The 23,349-nt window shown below is 42.4% G+C and overlaps 1 protein-coding gene across 2 annotated transcripts in view; it reads right to left on the reverse strand.

The window, feature by feature from the left end:
* CABLES1 (Cdk5 and Abl enzyme substrate 1) overlaps nt 1-23,349 on the reverse strand; it is a 70,039-nt gene that overhangs the window by 34,731 nt on the left and 11,959 nt on the right. For both annotated transcript variants that reach the window (XM_017738289.1, XM_008636811.2), the window contains exons 2-3: nt 2,393-2,464; nt 60-152 (exon numbers count right to left, since the gene is read on the reverse strand). In XM_017738289.1, coding sequence (XP_017593778.1) covers nt 60-88 — 29 coding nt within the window. In that variant the 5' untranslated portion in view covers nt 89-152; nt 2,393-2,464. The remainder of the gene's footprint in view (nt 1-59; nt 153-2,392; nt 2,465-23,349) is intronic.

Below are 23,349 nucleotides of genomic sequence, written 5' to 3' on the forward strand. Positions count from 1 at the left end.
CCTTCCCTCACACCCCATGGGCTGCCTCTGCAGAAGCAGCCTCTGCATGCACACAGTACCTGCCGTTTCTGGTATCGTGTTGCCGCATGTTCTTGATAAAATGAACCTTCTTAAAGTTCTTTGGTCTGGGTGATCCTGAGAGTGTCCGACATCTGAAAAATAAATCAGTTGCAAGGGAGGGGAGGGAGAAGAAAAAAAAATTCTCAGTTCCCTGCTGTACCGCCAAGAAGTCTACACAAAAGCAGGAAGGAAAGACGAGACAAATGATTCAAGTCACCCTGTGTTAGGAATCAGCAAGAACAATAAAGACAATAAGTCTGGAAACGGGACAGTTCAAACAAAAAAAAAAATTAAAATAATAATAAGAAAAGGCATCATCCCCCTCCCTTCATGCAAAAAAAAAAAAAAATCATAAAAAATCTCAGCAAAGTAAAACTTCCTGTAATCTGCCATGAGAGTTTAGCCCAAGCTTTCAGAAGAAAAAAAATTAAACCAAACCAAAACCGAGTAAGTATGCAATTTTTCCCACTCGCACCAACACCCACGCTTTTGTATGCTCCTCAGCTATTGATAAAGGAGCCATTGAAGGAAGTTCTTTCTTGTTTTAATTTTAGAAAGATTTAAAATCTCCTATTTGGAAGGATAATTCCTATTTGATTTTAACTCTAAAGATTGCTTTTCACATTCCTGACAGTATACAAACCAACTAAAAATAAAAGAAACTACTCCAGGAAAAAAAATACAATTCTTCAAAACATTAAGCCTTAAATCTATTTTACATCTGAATGGGCTTTATAAATTGCAGTTACAGAAAGAAATTGCCAAAGGGAGGAGAGATGAGAGCAATATCCTCCCCCCTCCCCCTGCCTTCCACCCTTCCACCCTTGCTCTTTCTAATCAGCTGAAACCACAGTGCATGTGAAAGCGTTCTCTGTCTCATCCAGAGCTGCTTCATTGCGAGGCGAGGCAGAGCTCGCAGGCACTGGAGATGAGTCCAGGGCTGCAACCGCGGCTGCTGCATCCTCCGTGGCTCCTCCGGGACCAGCATCCTCTGCTGGTGCACGGGACCAGCACAGTCCCTCTGTGTTAAGCTTCCCTAACCAATTTTCCCATCCTCTCCCCTGCACAGGCAGAATTCTACAGCTTCTCAAGCACAAGAGATCGTTACGTTGGACTGAAAACACAGACCACTGTGCCAGTCCCCACTGCTGTACCCAAACACCATCGGGCTGCACGGGCACACCCCGAGAGGGGCACCCCATCACTCTGCCACTTCTGCCTTCCTCCTGCTGGTAAAGACCTTGAGATTCCCTCACCCTCTGATTGCAATTAGCCTTGTTAGCTTCTTCACAGGAAAATACCACCAAGAGAGACATTCTACCACCAATTCTGCAAATTAGCAAGTAAAAATACTGCCTGGCAAACCATACTTTGTTTATATCTTTTACCAATTATACATGTTTGAATCACTTATGGGAACAATTCATAACATGCTGGTAAGCAAAGCATGGTAAGCTTTGTAAAAATAATCAAGACTTGGTAATAAGCCAATTGGTACAGCCTCTGCTGTTCTTTGCTTTGAGGTAGGGAGACACAGCCAATCTGCATGCTATAGGCTAAACACCAATATAAACCAGCTGAATTACAGGTCCCAAGATAAAGAGGCAGTCAGACTTAGACTGCTGTCTTGCCAAACAGCTGACCTGGAAACATTCCATGCACTGGTCACATTACTGACCAGCCAGTTTCTGAACTGTTAAGCAGTTGCTCCATTTTCCATCACCCCAGAGGATTGCCTAGTGACTAATTACTGTGGTCCCCAGAGAAGGAAGCTGTGGTCTCTTAGATGCAGAAATCAAACTTCACTGAAGCTGCCAATATAACAAGGATGGGGGCAGATTTATTAGTGGGGCAGCAGTCACAAACCTACTAGCCAACACACAGACAGTAATGCTGGTAACCAAAATAAGTTTGAATGTGCTGAGAGAATAAACAGTAAAAATCCATTAAAAATACTAGCCTTCAAAAACTTACTATATTAAACCATCTGTACATACTTTTAAAATGTACCACAGATGTTAGGGTACTATTGACTTGGGGATCGTCATTCATATAGGTGACAACTACACTTTTCTATTAATCAAATTTGACATTTTAATTCCTGACATTTCATTTAAATATGGCCTTTTTGTTTAATGACCTAAAGTCAGGGAACATGCAATTCACATCAGCCACCACCTTGCAGGACGTGTGAAGTTTCAACACTTTTACTCACTATGAAGAATATCTCAATGTGAAGACCCAGCTACTTTTCAACATGAGGAGGGAGAGCAAGCCTGCCCATGCATGTGCTTTACAGACAAGAAGCCAGAGAGACAGTAAATAAAATGACCTCCTCAGTGGGGCATTTTCCTCGATGTCCTCCAGAGTTTCCAGAGAAGATCGCTGGGAGATCAGCCGACGTCTGCAGAGAAAACAGAACACAATCAGTGCTGATTGGAGGGCACGAGAAAGTCCTCAGAGCTGTTATTCAGTAAAGATCACACACTGTCCTTCACTAGCCAAGCCATACCTTTGGATATTAATAAATTTTGTTCCATTCTGCTTATCTTAGTGTATTTGATTCCACCCAGAAGCAAACTTACTCCATGCAGGCTGCTACAGTAAAGCAGAAGTTGCAGCTTCGCAACAGCTCCTCCTCAGTTCATGTTTCCCTTCCTTCAAGGGTTTAACACCCATCTAACACAGTCCCACGCGTGCTGCAGTACAGCTGGCAATGCTACAAGTATAGTGCTTTGACAAAATAATGCAGACATAGATCCACAGAGACTGCCTGTCCTTCACACTGCCACAGGGGACACTTCTCTTTGCCCCTCACACTTTCTACCAAGTAAGTGCCAATTGTTTCTCCATGACGTCCATCTCATCACTCCTGTGCGGAGTGTCTGAAGTGAGATGAAAGATGATGGTGCCAGCAACACTGGTAATAAAATAGCAGTTTAAACAGAAGCTCTGACCATCCCTGTGAGCAGCACAGGTGAGCTAGGCTCTGTTTTAAGCCATTTTCCTATGTCTGAGTCACATCCTTCCTCCACCTTCAGAGAAATAATTATGGAATTCTTAGCATTACATTGGCTGCTGCAGCAGGCAGGGAAGAAGCCCCCATACAGGCTTTGTTTAGCAGCCATTGCTGCTGCACAACCTCCAAACACCCTGACAGCAGCACAAAACAAGGACTGCACCCAGCCCTCCAAAAAAGCACCACAAATACCATAAATGAATGTGTAAGATACAGCCCACCCGCAGGGACATAAAGAAGAATCAAGCTGGCAATCATTGAAACTACTCCGTCGTCGATGGGTATCAAAACAGCTGCAACAGCCAGCAGAGCCGTGGCACTGTGCCCCAGCACCCAGCTGGCAGGAGCAATGCCAGCACCCATCAATCCCAGGGGCCATGGCTGAGGCACGGAGCACCTCACCAGTGACTTCGGAGTATGAACTTCAGTGATAAAAGTCTTCAAAGACTATCACTATTTCTTGCCCAATTCCCACTGAGCTGCCTTACTCCCTTGATCTTCAAGCAGAATTTCCAGAATGTTATGAGCACTCCTATATGCTTGGAAAGGTGCTCATTAATTTATTCCTGGGCTGTATTTTCACAGTAAATTGTCTACTCTGATGCCAGTGTTAGCAGTTTCTAATCCTTCCTGCAATTCCCTTGCCCCTCCAGTTGTGCTGCTACAACTGTTCCGGCAGCCATGCTGCAAATCTGATTACTGAAATGTTTTTCAGTTCAAAATAACCCTGAGGTTCATTGATTCCATTTGCCATTAATTCAAACATCAGATTTCTATCACTGACCCATAGACAATACATTTCAGGACAATTTGAATGTGCATGCAGCTTTTTCTCACTTAGAAAATCACAGAAAACCCCTCAAACAATTTATAGATCAACTAAGTGTGAAGCATAATCCTCTTAGATAAAATATGCAAACCTAAATCCCCTCAGGCTTTGTCTAAACTAGGATTTTTAGAAGATCTGGTGCAAGATAGGATACACCTTCAAAATGCTATGAAAAAAAGTCTGCATTTCAGGATGTGCTGGCATAGACAAAGAAGAAGAGACCAAATATCTGTCTCCTGCACCCATGGGTGCTCCCTCAGCTCCATCCACAGTCAGAAAGGACACAGGAATGCTCTTACTGGGAGAAATTCAGATCAGGAGGAGCTCCTCCTCCACTTGCAGTTTCACTGACCCGTAAGCAAAAGCTGTAGGTTCCAACTACCAGCACCACTGGCAGATGACGTGGCAGACAACAGCTGCTGGCTTTTTAATACCTCTTCATACATCATTAGCTTAATAACACAAATAATGGCATGCTCCCATCTTGTAGTGTTACAACACCAAAAGCATACTTGGCATGTTGTTAGTCAAAGAGAGATAAACAGCGGTACTACCTTGCCACCTTCTTCATACTAAATTTATCAAATTAGTCACACTGTATTTCCTGTAGATGCCAGGTGCTTGTACAGCACCAGGTGCATATTCCAGTTGCCACTGAAACCTTTTTCCAAGAGTCTCCTTGCCCAAAGTTATGCACCATCCTCAGCCTCATTGCTGACAGTTTGTCAGACAGGGTTTGAAGATCCTACATGTGCATCTGTCATGAAGGCAGAGGCATGCGGTGGCAGGAACACACCCAACTGCATTTCACCAGCTGCTCATCCAGTTGTTGCCTGCTGGAGTCCTCTGGCTTCCCTCGCTGGTCCCAACTTCTTAAACCCGGCACTGGGGATGCCGCCTCCTGATTTTTGCTTGCTAACCTCAAATGCAACATAGGCTGGATGGGAATTGCTGCCACCTCCTCTTGGCATGAAAGACCTCACACTGATTTTCACCAGTACTGATTTTGCAGCATTTTGGGTACCTTACATGGCAAGTGAGCCAGCACAAAGGAGTGGGGGAAGCTCTTTGTTCACCCAAACTTGGGAGAGGAACACTGATCCCTGAGCTCCCTCTCAACTAGGGCATAATACAAGCGTGACTCTGGATAAACCCATCCATCTAGGAAGGAAGAAAGCACACATAAAAGGTTCTGGCACAAGCAGCAGTGAGAGCAAGGATATCCAGCCCACCCCCCAACCCAGCTGAAAACTGCCACATCTTTCACCTCTCCCCAGAATCATTAGTTTTAATCACTTCAACTCCCAGCACTGTCAAAGGAGCACTGGGGAGGCAGATTTGGAGCAACTCTGTTGATATCAGTTCATACTGCCCAGGAATCGCACCCTCTTCTCACTGAGGAAGCTCAGACGCAATGAAGGATGTGCAATTATTCCACTTGATCTTAAATCTTTATTTCAAGGCCTAATTAAGATGACCTAAATACCAGTATTTTATAAGCTTTCCACAGCTGGATATTATACTAGAAATGCCAACTAATGAGCCTACCTGCTGTGAACGAAGTCACATCCTGTACCACACACACGGGACAAAAAACAATTTTGGAAAAGCAAAGCTTTTGAAAGGACCTTCCAGGGAATACAAGCAAAATCAGTTTTTCATTTACTTCATTAAGAATTAATCACCTCAACTGGTGCTTAGTATTTAAATTAATCATCTTTCTCTCTTCAGGCAAGCAGCCAGGTCCATACAACTCCTAAAAGGGGGTTTTTTTCAACAATTGATTAGCATGCTATAGCAGCTGGTATATGTAGACACTTGCACTAAAATAACCCAAACTGTTTTATATCACACATCACCATCATTCTGATGTAAAGCTGTGTTGATACCTATTTTGTATTTTAAAATGCTGTCTGTATCTCTGTGGAAGTTTCTTAAAAGCTGAAATGTTCTCTTCGTTTCCCGTCTCCAAAGTCAGATTAATACATGGCTCAGTTGCAAAAATAAAACAAAATACAAGGGAAAAAAAAGAAACTAAATACAAGGAAAAATAAAATAAGGCAGGTCTGTAACCAAAACAGCACATAGCCAAAGCTAGTAGACTACAAATATATTGACCATAACCACCCCATCAATCAGGGGGAAATTATCTTTGCTCTCAGTTGCTGCAAAATACTCAGCTCAGTTATGTTAAACATACAGAATCTTAAGCCACATAGACAGGAGGTGATAAAAAAAAAAAAAGGAGCTGCAATCAGAACATTGGATAAATTCATCCAGGAAGGAAGGAAGGCAGGAAAGAAGCCAATGATAATCCAAGAGATAAGGAAAAATAAACCCACGTGTAATGACTTTCTAGCACAGCTACAAAATCAGGAAGAAAAAGATGCATTTTAAATACCACTACTTTCTGTGAATGTTGGGGGTGTAATTTTCCCCCTGCTTCTGTTAAGACCACAAACCTGTAACAGCTGAAGCCAGCATCTAGAGTGCTGCTGGCTCCCAGAACACAAAACAACCCTTCAGGACAAGCTTCTTCACTTTGTCTGAAACAACTGCATCCCCTCAGACGCAGTGACATGGGACACACGATTGTCAATCATCTGAACACCTGCTGTCTGCATTAACACTCATGGGAGAACTTGGGATGACAAAGACATTTCAAGAGCTGAAGACTGTTGGCAGCTCCCACGTCCACTGGGCCACCTCCTCCCTTCAGGTGGGCAGGCAAAATGGGCAAGAACCACAGGGCAGAAATGTCTGTGCCATTACCTTCTGATCACAGCAGTGTTTATAATAATGTGGCTTGGAAGCATCAGAAAAGCACAGGACTGCTTGACACTTTAAAAATGTTGGATTCTTTATTTCCACTGTGCCTTCATCACAAAAGATGTATCCTGCACATAGGAACACTACCCTAGACAGATGCAGAAGGGGAGTGGAAAGAAAGTAATCATGAAACCTGCAGTGATTGGGAATGAGATCAGGATACCTGTAAGGATACCTCAGGGCCTGCCTAGAGGTGTAAGTGAAGGCTTTCCCTCTGCCATCCATCCACCCTCGGAAAAGTGCCAGCTCCAGACTCAAAGAGGAGGTCTTGCTCAAAAGCCAGCCTGTCCTTTGCAAGCATTCCCTGAGGAGCTACCAAGACATACACTGGACTTGTGGCTCCCATGGGTCAAACCAGGCAGAGCATCACTGTGATCCTCTATCGGAACAGCGACACTAGGGCTGTTTTTTTCATTTGGGCTTCATATTGCTCCTTCCAGCACCAAAATGGCTTGAACAGTAGAAGGCAAATAAGGAGAATATTCAATGAGATCTAAGATTAGGCTTCTATGTAGTAGAATGAAAAAAATACTAAAAGTAAATAAATAAATATATACATATATATGTATTTTATATATTACAATAATACGGCTACAAACATATCTTGCAGGCTACTCTGTGTTTTGAGTAAGTTATCATTTGCCATTCTTTTCCCTAACCCCTTTGGAGTTGGATTTGGGTATGAACAGAAGTGCAGATGCTGGCTGTCTCTCCGCCCCCAGGCCCAGGGGAGTAGCTATGAGCAGAGTTGCCAGATGCAGGCCATGCCCTGTCCCCAGCAGCTCTGGCCCCTTTCTCACTCCAGGGAAACTTAAATGCCACTTCTCTCCAACCCCTCCTCAGCCTGCCCGCTGCTCACCTCTGCCCAAACTCCCAGGCTAAGCTGTGACAATTAATGCATTCTTCTGAAATATTATACAAGACATCAGCTGTGAACGAATCCCCATTCACTTCCTGACCCCTGACTTCATGCCCCAGCATGAACCCAGATGAAAGACCCGCTAATGAGTCACCTCTCACCTTCCCTCTGAAGTTTTTGCTGGGATTCTTATGTCCCAGCTCATTTTCTTCCTATCTTTTGCCAATATTACAGGAAGACAAACACAGGAAAAACAAACCCTGAGACTATTGAAAATTATTAAGGGAAATAGAATTTCCAGGAGCTACCCAAAGTGATATAGAGCCATTTTTAATTGTGTGCTATCATAATTATGCAGCAGAGCCATTATCTGCAAAGAACATCAAACTCCATTTAAGACTTCCAAGCTGAGCAGCTTATTGCCCACAATGGGAGTTAAAAGCATCTGGCACACGCTGAAAATGGGTTATTTTGTTAATTCAGCAGCCCAACCCAAACACACAGAGAACACACCAAGAGCCCTCCATTTAGCTGTCACCTATGTGCGGGCAGGATGCCAATATAGTCTAAGACCACAGCCTGCTGCAGTGGGCTGTGAAGGAAAGTCTCTGAAGCAGAGATCCTGAGCTAGCAGGACCCTTAACAGCCTGCTTTCTTGGGATATGCACTGCAAGGAGACAGACCTTCAAATCTAGTGATAACTAGGAGAATAATGCCATGCCAAATGTCTCCTCAGTCTCCATCAACCTTTTGGGCATAAGCAGGAAGATGGACAGAAACAAAGAGATGATGGAAGAGCAATGGCATGAACACGGCTCCATGTTACACACTCCTCCTAAACCAGGGTACCTCCTGCACTCAATATTCCACCTGTATTGTCATCCAACTCCTCCTGCAAGCCTCATCCTCCCACATTATCCAAGGCAGAAGCTTTGAAATACACAGTACTTCAACTGCTGCCTCCTAACCTGTCTACACCTAACACCTCAACATGAAAAATACCTACACTGCCATCCCAAAGATAAGACGTAAGCAAGAATTAAGTAAGAATGAGGAAAGAAGTTAAGAAACATTGAAGAAAGGAAACATGACAATACTGAAGTATCCCAGTGACCTTTCACAATGCAACACAACACTCTGTTCACAAATTATGTAGCTTTACACAGGTGATCCTTCAAATAGCATACAAAATTCTAGCACAGCCCTGTCCCAATGCCCCAGAGAGATCATCTCAGTCTGGTTACATCAAATATAAAATCAAGAGTACTAGCACTGCAAAGAGACAAGGAGCTTTCACTAGAAGTTCTGAGTAGTAAGCTGTTCACTGTCGAAGTACTTGTCTAGTGTGAATGTGTATATGCAATTGTGCAGAAAAACAGAAGGTATGGTAGAAGAGGAATTTTGGACTTCTGGGCTTTTTTAGCATCTTGCACAATTCAACTTGACACACTATGAGTCTTTCTGGAAGACACGATTTCTAGAAATCTCCAGTGAAGGCAAAAAACTCCCAGGGTTTAGTCTAGGGAGAACAGAAGAGCAATCACCACGTTGTTGACTCTGGGGGACATTTCATTTTCATCTTCCCCAGTAGGATTCCCAATTCGCCAAATATGTATCTTGTTGGAAACCTAACATCATGGTTTAGTGGTGGATTTGGCAGTGCTTGTTAATGGTTGGACACAATGAACTTAAAGGTCAATCTAAAGGATTCCATGATTTAACGATGCCATCTTCCCACTGCAGGCAGCTGCCTCTGCACCCAGTCCTCATTCTGTTGGCTCGCCCCAGCCATAACAGGAGGAGCTACAGCCACGATTCAGTAAGATTAATTTAAACACAGCAGAGCTCTCCGAGATGCCGAAGTGCCAAAAGTCTAAATCCTCTATTATCTTTAACCAATGATTTACAGATTCACTGTCTTCACTTTACTGACTCTGCAGCAGTGTGATAGCTTTCAGAAGGCTTCTGTGCAGTGATTTGTTTTGAGTATGCCTAAACACTGCCACAGCTATATTTTTCAGAACTACCATTACCTTATAACCTAACACATATTATCATGGTAAGACATCAATGGGCATCAGCTTAATTAGAGACACTCAAAACTAGGAAAGAAGTAAATAACAAGATTAATCATCTGACCTTATGAAAACAAGGATGCCTGCCAAAGCAGATACAATAGCACTGTAAAGAACATACAAACTGTCCATCTTTATCTCCTTTTTTCTGCAGTAAAACCTACACCCTAACAGCCTTCATTGGATTAACATGAATCAAACAGATACTTCATCTGACAAAACTTTGTGCACTGCAAAACAATGAATATTTAGCTCTTTTCAAAAGCAGTGTTTCCCCTTAAACATCACATCCCAGGGAAATGAAGAAACATCTAAACCAAGTATCTGAGGAAACCACACACAGCCAGAGTGCAAGTCTTTAAAGTATCAAATCACGAAATGTTGTATTCCACAACACCCAAAGCCCTGTAATTAACTAAGAAACTCGCCTGCACATCAAGGCTTGATGCAGTAGATACCATAACACATGGAAACACAGACATGCACTACTAAGTCACCTGAAAAAAAGACTTTAATTCTAGCCTGCACACATAACCATGCAATTAAGACCCCAGCCCTTTCCTCTTCCATTTAAAATGTTTTTTAGGTTACCTACAGCCCAGCCTCATATCCCTGTCTCACTTCCAGATGCACATGTGCTGTCTGGGAGAACATATTCCACAATCCCACATCTTAACATTCTTAGACTTGGAAGAGAGCTGAACATACAATTAATTGCACTGCTAAAAATATATATCCTAGACACTGTGAATGGTCTCGATAGAGTTCTTGACAGAGAAAGAAAAGCCCCCTGTGTGAGCAGGGCTCAAAGAACAAACTAATAGGAGAAAGCTTAGCATGAGGCATTTCGGGCATGAGATATGAAGGCTGGCACAGGTGGTGGCAATCTGAGTGTTTACTGGTGCATACTGTGCATTTAGTTCTGGCTACACTTGCTACACATACCCTTGGGATCAGGCACTTTTCCCAGCATCCCATTACATACCCAAGAGTCAATGCCCTGCTTTCCCTGGCCATTCATTGCTGAAGACCAAGCCTATGCATATTGTTCAGAGATCAGCTATCATATTGGACAGCTTAGACCTCTTAACTTTTTGAAATCTGTGATAAGGTGAGACAGTCCAGTGCCATAATTCGAAACATTATTACATCCATAGGAATTAATGCCTTGTTGCTTGTTAGTTCATGCACAGTCAGATTCAATGTAAAAGGCCTTTGAGTACAAAAATACATATTTACTTAAAATATTGCATTTGCTTATGCTCTACTAAGAAACACATTTGCAATACAGGAGACATGTTCCAAAAACAGTACCACAAGATCCTTTATTAGGGTAAAGGTAGATCCTTACTCTCCAGCAGAACTGCTTCAATGTACCAGTGAGTTTGTGGAGCTGAGTCTTGCAGGGGGAGAGCTTGGTTCTTCCCTGCTTGTCTCACTAGGGACAGGTCCTGGAGCCACTCAGCATAGTACCACTGGAGCCACTCAGCACTTTTCACTCTGGGAAAAGCAAACATAGTCCTCTTTCCCCCATCCCTGCCACCATGACTGGGCATGGCACCTCCCTGTTACTGGACACTGCGTTTCTGCTGGTAGCAGAGGGTTAGATCATTTTCTTCTCTCTCTGTTGAGGTCCCTTGCTCAGCATAGCTTACAGCAATTGGCTCATTCCCAGTTTGAGGTTACTCTCAATTTAAATGTTTTCAAAACCCAGTTTACTGCATTGTGAACATTTAGGTCTGCATGGTGGAAGACCAGCTACAGACCAAACATCATGGTTCAGCCTATCACAGGTGCACAAACAAAGTCTAATCATGGTTTAAAAGGTGACATTTAAGAGACTGGATCTCCATGAGAAATCCTCGCCTCCCCTACTTCCAGTAAGGAAGAATTGTTCTCATAACACTGGTAACATTTGGTTGTGTAGCTGTATCGTTGCTCTGTTTTAAGGCATGGTGGGTACAGTAGGGTCCAATCTTGAGAGAAGCTGAGAAGAAGCCTGCCCACCTGTTTTCACAACAGAGTACCCAGCAGTCACCCTAATGAACATTTAATTGACTTGACAAATGCAGCCTACATCTGCAGGCTGGAGAACTGCCTTTCCCAGGATCAATATGCCCCCAAGAGCATACATGGCAATTGGCAGAGGCCAAAGGCACCTCCCAACTCTCTGCTGAAAACAGCCTCTTCCCAAGGCACCATCCCCACTCACTCAGGGAACACGTGCTGCTCTGCCACCCCACCAACAGCTGGATATGCAGACTCAAAAGGTTCCCAAATTTATGGCCTTTTATTTTCTTATATTCCCCACATACTGTCCCAGTGCTGGGTTATGAAATGTAACCGGAGCAATCTCCTGCTTATGTAATTATTGGAGAACTGAGTTTTTCTGGGTGCCAACAAGTTGGCTGGCTAGCAAATACTCAGCAATTATATATAAGTTTTCAATCAGTTTTTGAGGGGAGAAAACCCAAAAAAACTTCAAGAAATTTGGACAATGCCCTTAACAATACACCGTAACTTTTGGTCAGCTCTGAAGTGGTCAGGCTGTTGGATTAGATGATCCTTGCAGGTCCCTTCCAACTGCAATATTTTATTTTATTCTAAGAGCAGATTCATTAACACACCAAAAGTAAGGAAAACTGCCAGAGCACTCTGTTAGACTGAGTCTACTGATACTTTACATTATCAGAGCAATAAAATAGCATCTCAGTGACCAATCTGGCCAACAAAGACTGCTATTAGGGTGCAGCACAAGACCCAAATATCTCATTTTCCATACTCCCCTGTCTTGGTTCCCTCATGCTGTGCCAGAAGGATCAGATGCAGCAGCTCTGGCAGATGCAAGAGCAGGCAGCCTCTTCAAAGCACCAAATTGCACTGACTGCAGCACCAAATAACCTCAGTGATGATTCCTGACTTGTTCCGTTTCTCCCCAGCACACCCAAAAGATACACTGCATTCATATAATGCAATAAGGAAGAGTAGAGGTTGGCTGATCAACCCCAACATTTGCAGTGATCCACTTCAAATGTGTATTGAGCCCTCAACTTGATCTAGTCTATAGTGCATATAAGCAAACAAGTAGATAAAGCAATCATTAAAGGAAAATAATCAACAATTAACTGTAGTTGCAAACCCATCTCCTGGTAGAGATGATTAATTGACAATGGGTCACACCCTGACTTTACAGGAAGTCTGAAGGATCTGAGTTACCCAGCTCTCCCCACCACAAACAAACAACACAGCATTAAGCTTTGGTGAGTTTATATAACCTGTACATTACTTCAGACATCCATACACACAGGAGGTGGGGGCAAAAAGTCTCAAAATGACAGTAAAGTCTCAGGACAGGCAGCTTGATAGTGCATCTCCCTCCTCCTCTTACGAGGCTCAGGAGAGGCAGGGATGGCTTCCATAATCCCATACTTGATGAAGAACCTCCCCTTGTTAACAGCTTTACTAAAAAAGCATTTAGAAGGGCATAAAGCACCACTCAACACTACCGAATCTTCCCAGCACTCAAAGCTGGCTGCCCAAGGTCTCTGTCTCCAAGCATCTGGGAAGCACAGGAGCAAATCGCAGCACCAGGCCTGAAAAGCACCTGGCATGGGAACCTGAGCTGATGCGGTGGCTGGTTCTTTCAAAGCTAAGGTGTGGTAAGCTGACTTAGTCTGAAATGACTTACTCAGAATGATTTCCAGGTCTGGAAGGAGTAGTGTTGTGGCTGTAACTGCAGCCATGCTAAGCACCAGCTCAGGCAGACCTCTGGATGGCAAATGCCATGACCGGAGATGCAAAAACACATTTAATTCTTCTTTAGCGGAAACCCTTCTTTTGTGTGGGTTTTTTCTTTTGGGTGTTTAATTTCTTTATATACATGCACTTTTTAAACGGCTTTAGGGAGAAAAAACCCACTAAGCCAATGCAGAAATGTATATATTTGATATTAAAGGCTCTGCCCATCTGTGTGGAACAAATCAATCACATTACCATTTCCCTAGGGTGAGCAGGCATAGGGATAGAACCTATGCGGATGTAAGACTTGCAGTTTTTCTGGTCTCCCCCTTCCTTTCTCTTCTCAAAATCTCTGCACTTCCATCAGCAGCCTTTAGAGACAAAGGGTCTGTGACTTCTTTTTCAGAGTTGCGTTGCTGCCTAGTCCTCCCTCAGTCGGAGGACTTTTCTTGATAACATAAAACAAGGCACTCTGTCATCTGACTCAGTGGCAATTTTAAACCTCTGCAATGAATTGCAATGAATTTGCAGCTCATTAGCAATGAATTAAGTTGATGAAAGGTCACAGGGAACCAAGGACAATTTTTACAAAGCATCTCCGGGCAGTTTTTCCAGACCATCAGCTCTCTTTTCCTAACCCAGGAACACATCTCACACTCTTTACAAAGTCAACCGTCTGTTTCCCCATAAAAAAATCCCAAAGTATTGCCTGATGAAACACACAAAGAGTCCTTCTCATGCTATGGGAACACAATTCAGGATTCTACTCACATGTTTTTCACTCGGGCATGCTTTGATGTAATAGCAGGGGAGAGAAATTTTGAAGGATTTTCAGATTAATCAGCCAGAGCATGGATGTAGGTTAGGACTACGAGAACCGTGCTCCTCTGGGGTATTATCTGCAGCTCAACTTACCGCAGATGAAATCAAACGTGCTTTGGGAATGCAAATGAATTAGGATGTCACAAAAAGTAATTCAATTTGCAGCAGTGGGGTTTTGAATTTGGTTAGTTACCTACAAGATCTTTATTTAACTGTAAACCTGGTACAATACTTACCATGATTTCCCATTTGAAATTCATTTTACTGCTATTTTAAAAATCAGGCCTGATAACTTCTAACAGATTTTCAGGTCATGTCTCTATTATATGTATATTTATCTCTATGCAATTGCACACTTAGGGATGCTCTGTAACAGATCTGCACAACAGTGGCATCTCTCACAAACATAAAAACAAGGGTAAGACTTTTGTTCATTTCACCACTGTGGAAGAGGTAAGTGGAACAAGACAGCTAATTAGTCATTCTCCATTTCAATCCTCAACAACCACAAAGAGAGCTTGTTTTTTTACTGCAGGCATTGTCTTACATCAAACAATTTGTAGATAAGAAAAACCAGTTCTCTTCCTGAAGGCACATAAGCAAGAATTTTGATAGAAAAGATGAAACGGCATTAGAAATTAACTCTAACACTTCTTCCCTTCCCTAGCCACTAGAGTATGTCCATTAGGACTCGTTGCTAATATACAACTATATTATCCAGACTGACAAATTTTGCGCAGTCTGCTGTTTTGGTACTAGAGAGCACAAGCCATTAATAGCTGACTGCCTCATTCAAATGAAACAAGACAATTATCAGCTGTAACTTACACAATTAATAATACTGCTGCCAGCATTTTCAGCAGAGATTTGATTCTTTTATAGCTCATTTGAAGTCTTTAGGGAACGTGTTATTAGTCCATCTGTCCTGCTGTAAACATAATTATCATGCAAAATTCCATTTATCATGCTGATCAGGAAGCACTTTCTATCAGCCTTTCAGCCTGGGAACACTGATAAACAAGCAAGGGAATTTGACTGCCCCAGCTAACTGGGAGCATGCTCACTGCCAGGACTGTTGCCCTTTCCAGCGGAACCTGTGGCAATTTTCTGAATAAGCACGAGATTTGTGCTGACCTCTGACTTTGGGGTACATCGTGTTTGAACTTGGGGTACATCCTACTGGATACTGCTTGTTTGTATCATTAGTTGTAATGCTCTATTCCATGCTCCTTGCTCATCTCCAAGACCACACTTGTAGGTGATTCAGGCTTATGGGGCTGCTGCAGAGGGAGCGGGAAGCAACTGTATTCACCATGATCATGAGCCTTAACCAGTAGCATAAACCAAGTCCGTTTCACAGACAACAGGCAACATCTACTTCAACAGAGCATCACTTTTAATATACAAACTGGGCTGGGGTCAGGTGCAAACAGACATCAGTCAAACAGATGTCAAGAAACACTGTGCTGAACTTTGTCTAAAATGGGTACGAGGTTTTAAAAAGGGAGTATCATCAAGTCTTACCAAACTCTGACACCTTACATGCAGAACAGCCTGCAACTGCAGGCTTGATGTGCAGAGAAACTCTTCATGGACAACTTAACCCTTGGAGATCTACTGACATCAAAGTAAGATTAAATGAAGTAAAGGTCAGCCCCTGCACAGACCTCCTGTGAACTACAGCTTCAAATTGTTTAAAAAAGCCTCATTCATACCAATAAGCTGATGCTGTGACCAAAAGGCACCATGCTGCTTCAGCCATCTACCACCCCCTGCATCACATCAGCAGAAAGTCTCCTGCAGCCAGCCAGGTAAGGGAAGCACACAAGTGATTAGTGATCAGCTTCTACTGGGTTTTGTGAGGGAGGAAAAGATCTGCTGTCCTCAATGGGATCAGCCCAAAACAATCCTCAAATCACAAGAAGTGATTAACTGTTCCTGCATACCAGGAAGCTGCTCCCATAGCTGCTGGCTGTCCCCAAGCCTTCCTCCACTGCAGCTACGGGCACCTCCTTCAACTCAGCCAGTGAGCAGCATCTAAAACAGTCACAGGGAATAGGCTGGACTCCTTCAAGCTCCACAGACAGATGCCAAACAGGCCTGTGACTAATATGGATCACATCCAGTCTTTGGAACTTAACAATTTTTCTCTACTGATAGGAACATTCTTTTTTTCCCCAGCATTTAAAAATCGCCTGACAGGACGTAGGGGACCTGCAGATGCCCTGAGGTTGATGGAATCATGCTGCTGCAGCAAAGTGCAAAGGAGGAGGAGACCAACTCCTGATGATATCAGAAAGCAAATGCTGTTTCAAAGAGAAAGTATTTGACTGCTGATAAATATGTGATAAAGTTATGGGGTTTTTTTTTAAATGTGGGAGAAATTAATAAATCTAAGTCAAGAAAACTGCTGTTGCAGGCTGATATTGGTACATGCAGAACAGCTGCATGACCACAGAAACTCATAAGTTCACTATGTTAATACATTGAGCCATTATGGATTGTATTTTAAGCAACTAATTCCCAGATGATTCTGATGTTTCATTTAATTGTATTAAGACAGGGTGACTGTGAGAATGAGTAGCACAGTGGTTACATCAATTGCTCTCTTTAAATTCAAGAATCGTGCATATGCAGATTGCTTAATTTCTCCCATACATCTGCATTTGCATATCTTTCTTCTCTGAAGAGCTTTCAAAAGCTCAAGTTTTAATCAGAGGACTATTTTTGATCCTAATTTTCCAAGCTGCAGTAAAGCTGCTTCATGACCTAATCGGATGGCAAATGTACCATCATTATACAGAGGTTTCTCGCAAGTTGTACAATAACTAGCCATAATGTTTCTTATTTTTAATCACTGATACAGCAGGTGCCTTGTGTCTAATTAGAGCTATCCATCTGCAGACATTGCTTTAACTCAGACCAGCAGATGACTTGTTGGAGCAAGCGCTGGTTGGTGTGAATAAAATACACTGCAGGACAATGTCTGCACATCAGCCCCCTCAGACACAGCCCAGCACACCAAAACTGTGAGCCAAGGCAGCCCTGCCTCCCTGTACACCCAGGCTCAGACTCTCTGCTTTTATTTTTGACACTATTCTCAGAAAAATTTAAAAATCTCCTATTTCATGGGGGACGGAGCATTTTGATTTGTCCGAAGCCAGTATTTCTCTTTGAATTTTCTTTTTTCTTCTTATATACACACAAGCACACATACTCATCTGTATACATGATGTAAAAGATACATACTCAGGAAAACAAAGGAATGTTTCCCACTGTTTGAACATGCCCCCTTTCTGAAGAATTTTGCTTCCTGAAGAAAAGTTCACAGAGTTTTCTGTGGTTTGGCTTAACAGCTTTAAATGTTGTGCTTCCAGACAGACAGAAAATCTGGCTTACCCACAGCTTCCCCCCTCTGTTCCACATATAACAGGTCACTGTTGTGGCCACAAGAAAGACGGCAACCGCTGCTAAAACTTTAATCTCCCCCAAAAGTCGTAATCTTTATATAGCAAATATAATGAGCTTTCTCAGTGACATACTTCAACAATGTTTAACAGGATTGCATAAGCAAAGTTATATTTAAAACCACTGAAAATGCAACCCAATTCTCCACAGTCTGCTCTGGTGATAATTAATGACAGATTTCATTAATATTCACTTATCCCATCTTTTTTCTTGTAGCATTGTGCCCCACTCACACAAGGACAGCAGAGAAGAGTTGTCTTCTATTAAAGAAGCTCTGTTAGGCATCACAGATAACATATGAAGCGCGGCCATGCTGTTCTCTATCCTCTATTACCTTTCAATTTTATTCTCTAGAAATTGTTTCAGCAGTTGATTCCAGGCTGTAACCAGAGGAGGAGCAGGAGGTATTCTGCCACTGCTATCAGGCAAGCCAGTGGAGGACAGAAAAGGGGAAAAAAAAGAAAAATTCAAAGTATTTTGCAAAGTAGTCCAAACGGTTGGAGGTGGCAAGGTTTCTCTCCTCTTGCCTGTCTGGTCACAGTGTGATGCCATAACAAAGCATCACTAAACACACATATTTATCCAGAAAGATAAACAAAATGATATTTGAACGGAAAGACAGCAGGTTTAGGTTAGATACTACGAAGACATTCTTCCCTCTGAGGGTGGTGAGGCACTGGAACAGGTTGACCAGAGAAGTTGTGGATGCCCCATATCTGGGAGTGCTCAAGGCCAGGCTGAATGGGACTTTAAGCAACCTGGGCTAGTGGAAGGTGTCCCTGACCATGGAAGGGGAGTTGAAACTGGATAATCTTGAAGGTCCCTTCCAACCCAAGCCATTCTATGATTCTAGGATCCCATACTACTGTCTCTCTCCTGAACTGTCCTACCTCTCCACAAGGAGTCGCTCTGAATTTAGTTCTCCCAGTTATTTGCCACAAGCATTTGGAACAAGAGAGTGATGAAACCAATGGCTAATGGAAACTAATGGTCATTTGAACAATCTGCCTAGTTTCATATGCATCCAAACAAGTGTGCACACCCTTGGTTTTCCACAGATCTGCATGCCAAAGGAGGCACACACTCTCTGAACACCAAATCATCTATCCCATTCTTAAACAAGAATAGTCAAGAGACACTTTTTTATGTCAATGAAATTGCAGTTTCTGAGGGCAACACAAGGATCACATCACAACAGCCTGCCTCTCTAGGGCAGGTTTCAGGAACGTTGCCCCCAGCTCTGCACTTAATGCAAATGTAGGAAAAATCACATGAAGCCATATTCCCCAACCACTATCACAATCCACATCTCACCACAAACAAGTCTTGAGCCCAAATCTCTGCAGGATTTTGAGATCCTCCCAGCGATGGGGGAGGACAGGGAAGTGAAGAGGAAAGTAGGAGGAAGAAGGAAACAGCTGCTTCCCCTTCCCCATCTGGTATTTCTTCTGAAAGCTTTGATCTCCCCTTTATACATAGAGTATAACAGGAGCTACTTTCTTTCCCTTTGTCCTGGAAAAAGATAGACAAAAAAGCCTTACCCTCCTTTACTCCTGCAAATCTTCTACCCTGTCCCTGCCAGTTTTGCTGGGGAGCTGAAGCAGCATCTTTTGCTGGGCTGCAGAATCCTGTGCAAAGACAACTGTCACTCCCAGCATTTTTTTTTAATTCTCATTTGAAGCCCAGTGAACTACTCCAGAGCACAACAAAATGTCCAATAAGCTTTTCACAGAAACAAGACTTAAATTTCAGAAATATTTATCTTGATCTCAAAGATGCACACTCTTAACTTCTGACTCCATGGGCAAATGATTTAACAGACCATACACACATTAAAAAAAATCAGAAACTGAAAGGAAATTCAGTAATACCAACCTCCCAAGCTATAGACTGGGAAGCTGGCCATGGAATTGCCTAATTTCATGAATATTTGGGAGGAGGTACGACTTTTATTTCAATTCACAGACCACAGCAACAACTGGAGAGAAATTCTTTAAAAAAAGGCTCTTAAGTACAAGGGACAGCTGTGTGTCCCATCCCAACATGACACACTGGGACAGTTCTGCAGTGCCACTGCTCAGTTTTCAAGGTGCTTTTACCATTGTCAGTAAATGTGCTATTTCAAAGACTGTTAGGTAACCACAACCCAAGCGAGCAGCTGCAGTGAGCTACTCACAGGCACCGCTGCCAGTATGACCACGAAACAGGTAATTCTGAAAAAGCTCCAAACTCTATTTGAACATCTTAATCCAGAAGGAGATGAGACCCCATCTCTGACAGGTTAACAACCGGTTGGGGATTTAGCATGCCCCAGAGCAGCTGGCTGGTTTCGTTGAGACAGGCAATGGTGCCCCCAGGTTACATCCACAGAATAAAGACTTACTGAAACAGAAGGCAATTGCCTTGCTGAAAAGGAAAAGTAGTAACAAAAAGAAATAAAATCAGAAGCCCCTCCTGACTGACTTCAGTATCACAAGTTTCTGGGAGAAGAGAACAAAAGGTGTCCACACACTCAGACCCTAACCTCAAATACCAACGGATGGGTGGAGGATGTGAGAACAAAGTCGAGCAGCCAGAAGGATGCACTGTTCCCCTTGCATTTCTCTACACTTCCTCCTATAAACTCAGGAACTACACTGCTGATCATCTGGGTCTGTTGGCTTGTTTTCCAGTTTCACATCTACCTTACCCTGGCTCCTGCTATGGGAGATGCCGGTGCAGAGGCAACTCCCAGACAGCCCTCCCTACTCCTGGGGCACACTTTGGTACTTGAGCTGTCCCAGCAGCTGCATCTTCCCGTGACAGCAGGACCAAGGCAGACACTAAAAGCAACACTTTGATGGCCACAGTTGTTACCACCTCCATGGTGATATCCAGCATTTTCCAGAGAGCCTGATCTCCATGGAAAGGTATGGAGAAGAACTCTGCGTTTGTGTGTTCGTATGCTTCATTCAGTATTCATTGCGGATTCTCTGAAAGTGGAAGGCATGAGAGACCGGTGACTGTTTGAACAACAAAAACAAAGCTAAAACATATTAAACATTCATGAATTTCTATGAATCCATAATGAATCTTATTTTTTGCCTTCTGTTATGTAGCTCTTTAGGGCTTTATCTTTTTAAATCTGGTTTTTTTTGGATCTTGAAAGTCAGAAACTTTGTCAAAAAGGCAGAATGCAAGGGGATTATTAGACTGAGCATCTCCACCTCTTCCCAACAGCCCATGAACTTTAAAAAGCCTCTACCATAGATTGCAAGACTTTGGAGCTGGAAATACTGGAATAACTTCCTCTGCCGAAAAGATGGAGAGGAGACATGGAACCCTTTATCAGGTCATGTGACTCAGAAATGTTGCTAATGCTTCCAGTTGTAATGAAAAAAACATTAAAATCTTAAAAACAGCTACTAAGAATCTTAAAAACTGCTAAGTCATGGCTCACAGTATTTGTCATTTGCTCTTCCATTTCCCCAAGCCAGGAGTGTGATATGCTTGCATATGCTACCTTCCAAACATGATTGCTGACTTCTGTTGAAGTCACGGGCATATGCAGAAAGAAAAGTAAGTTTGAGTCCCTGAAAATGCATAAAATCGATCTGGCTCTCCTACTCCATTCAATCAATAAAGCTGTGTACTTCTGACAGCTGAAAACCCTAAATGTGGGGTAATACAAGAGCAGAGGCAGCCTTCTTCCCTGGCTTAAACCAGCAGCTACTTGAGTAAGGTGATACTTTGGGTTGTGAAATAAAATCTTGGAATTGTGAACATACTTGCTTCAGTGAGCCTCTGCTTTGGGGCCAGTAATCCCTTTAATTGCCCCAAATCACCTAGAGGCACCTCCAGGCAGAAAAATCTTTGTTCTGTAAGCAGCATTGTGCAGACAACAAAACCCTTAAATGTAAAACCAGCTGGGGAAAAGTTTGACAGCAGCTCATCATGTCTTCTTAGAAGATTAAGTATATTAAAAAGAACAAAAAGCACAAAGTGCCTTGAAAAAAAATCTCATTTTGACCCCACTTTGGATAAAAATGATTTTTTGTCACAGACTTCACTGATTTAGTGTCCAGTATTCTCACAGGCTACATTCAGCTTTCAGTATTACAAGAACTAATTGCACACATTCATTTACAAGAATATCTCAAACTTTCCCTCTAAGATTTTAAAATATACCAGCCCAGTAGTGCAAAGGAGTCACTTATACCAATAAATGGATCCAATCCTGTAAAAACTCACGCACTTCAGTACTCTTAACAAAGGTGCTAACTGCATGACTAATGATGCACTTCTGCAGAAACCTCAGCTAATGGGGCCCATGCTCAAATGAAACTACAAAACTACTCATTTTGACTATTTTAGGCAATGTCTTTATGAGCCAAAGGCAACAAGTTACCTGGAAAAGTAAGACTGAACATATCTGCAAGTGTTTGCAGGATCAGGCTTTATTTTCATACAGCCTTTTATCAATGACAAAAGCTAATTTAAAAAATACTTCTTTCCAACTAATTGCCTCTTTCAAGAGATGGCACTAAATATAATGCAAGGAAGATTTGCTTTATAGCATCCTTGAAGGTGTGTTAAAACACACAAGAATCTCTTCTTTAAAAAGGATTAAGACATATTTAGATGGCACAGACATGAAATGCAGACCAAACAACTCTAGCACAGATACTAATCACATGAAATGGATAACCTCGTAATATCACACATCTTAGATCATCTGACTTGTGTGTCTGTCTGCATATTCAGCATCACAGCCCCAAGATGAAAAAACACAGACAGAGAAGAAAGAGATTCTTGTTTCCTGGTAAAGCTCCTTGCATTAAAGAACTGAAAGCAGGGCAAAAGGCCCATTCAAAAATGTGCCACAAAACACTTCACCATAGACCTAGGAGCTTTGTTGTGAGAGGAGAAAGGGAAAAAAAAAAAGGATTTTGAACAACAATATTGACTAATGGGATTACGTGCATACAACAGTTTCCCATTCACAACACCCTCCCGGGGAGCTGAACACAAGCTCAATTTTACCTGCGCCAGTAACAGTCACATCATTTTATGACGGTTATTAAGCCAACAGGGTACAGACCACAAAGCTGCTACCAAAAATACTTAATCTTCCAAGGAGGCTATCAGACAGGCTATTAAAGCAACAATAATCCTCCCCCCAACAGTATGTTTTATCATCTACAAATGTACATCTGTAAATCTCTCTCTCTTTGCTTTAAGTAGGAGCTCATGAAACATACACTTTTGTAGCATATTTTTGGTAACTTAAAGCTTTCAGATTATCTATAATGTAATATCTGGCTAAGTAATACACAGAAAAGAGTATCCTGATGCCAATACAACAACACATGAAGACAAACTGTTTAACATCCTTTTGAACTCGCTTGCATACAAAATCTTCTCTGTATTCATATTAGACAGAAGGGGTATAGAGAAAGAGGCCCTAGGACTGAGTATTCCTTCCCTTCTTTTTAATATATGAACTAATTTTTCACCAAACCACAACATGCATACATGTTTTGGAGGTTTTTAAGAAAAAGAAAGAAAAAAAAATGGAAAACAAATTTGGGAGCAGAACTGCAGCAGTTCTGGACAGGAAAAACCGTTTTAGCAACCAGTAAAACTTATTCCTGCACCTCATAAAGAATAA

This window comes from Corvus brachyrhynchos, unplaced genomic scaffold, assembly GCF_000691975.1.
Source record: "Corvus brachyrhynchos isolate BGI_N302 unplaced genomic scaffold, ASM69197v1 scaffold106, whole genome shotgun sequence".
In the NCBI taxonomy this organism is placed as follows: domain Eukaryota; kingdom Metazoa; phylum Chordata; class Aves; order Passeriformes; family Corvidae; genus Corvus; species Corvus brachyrhynchos.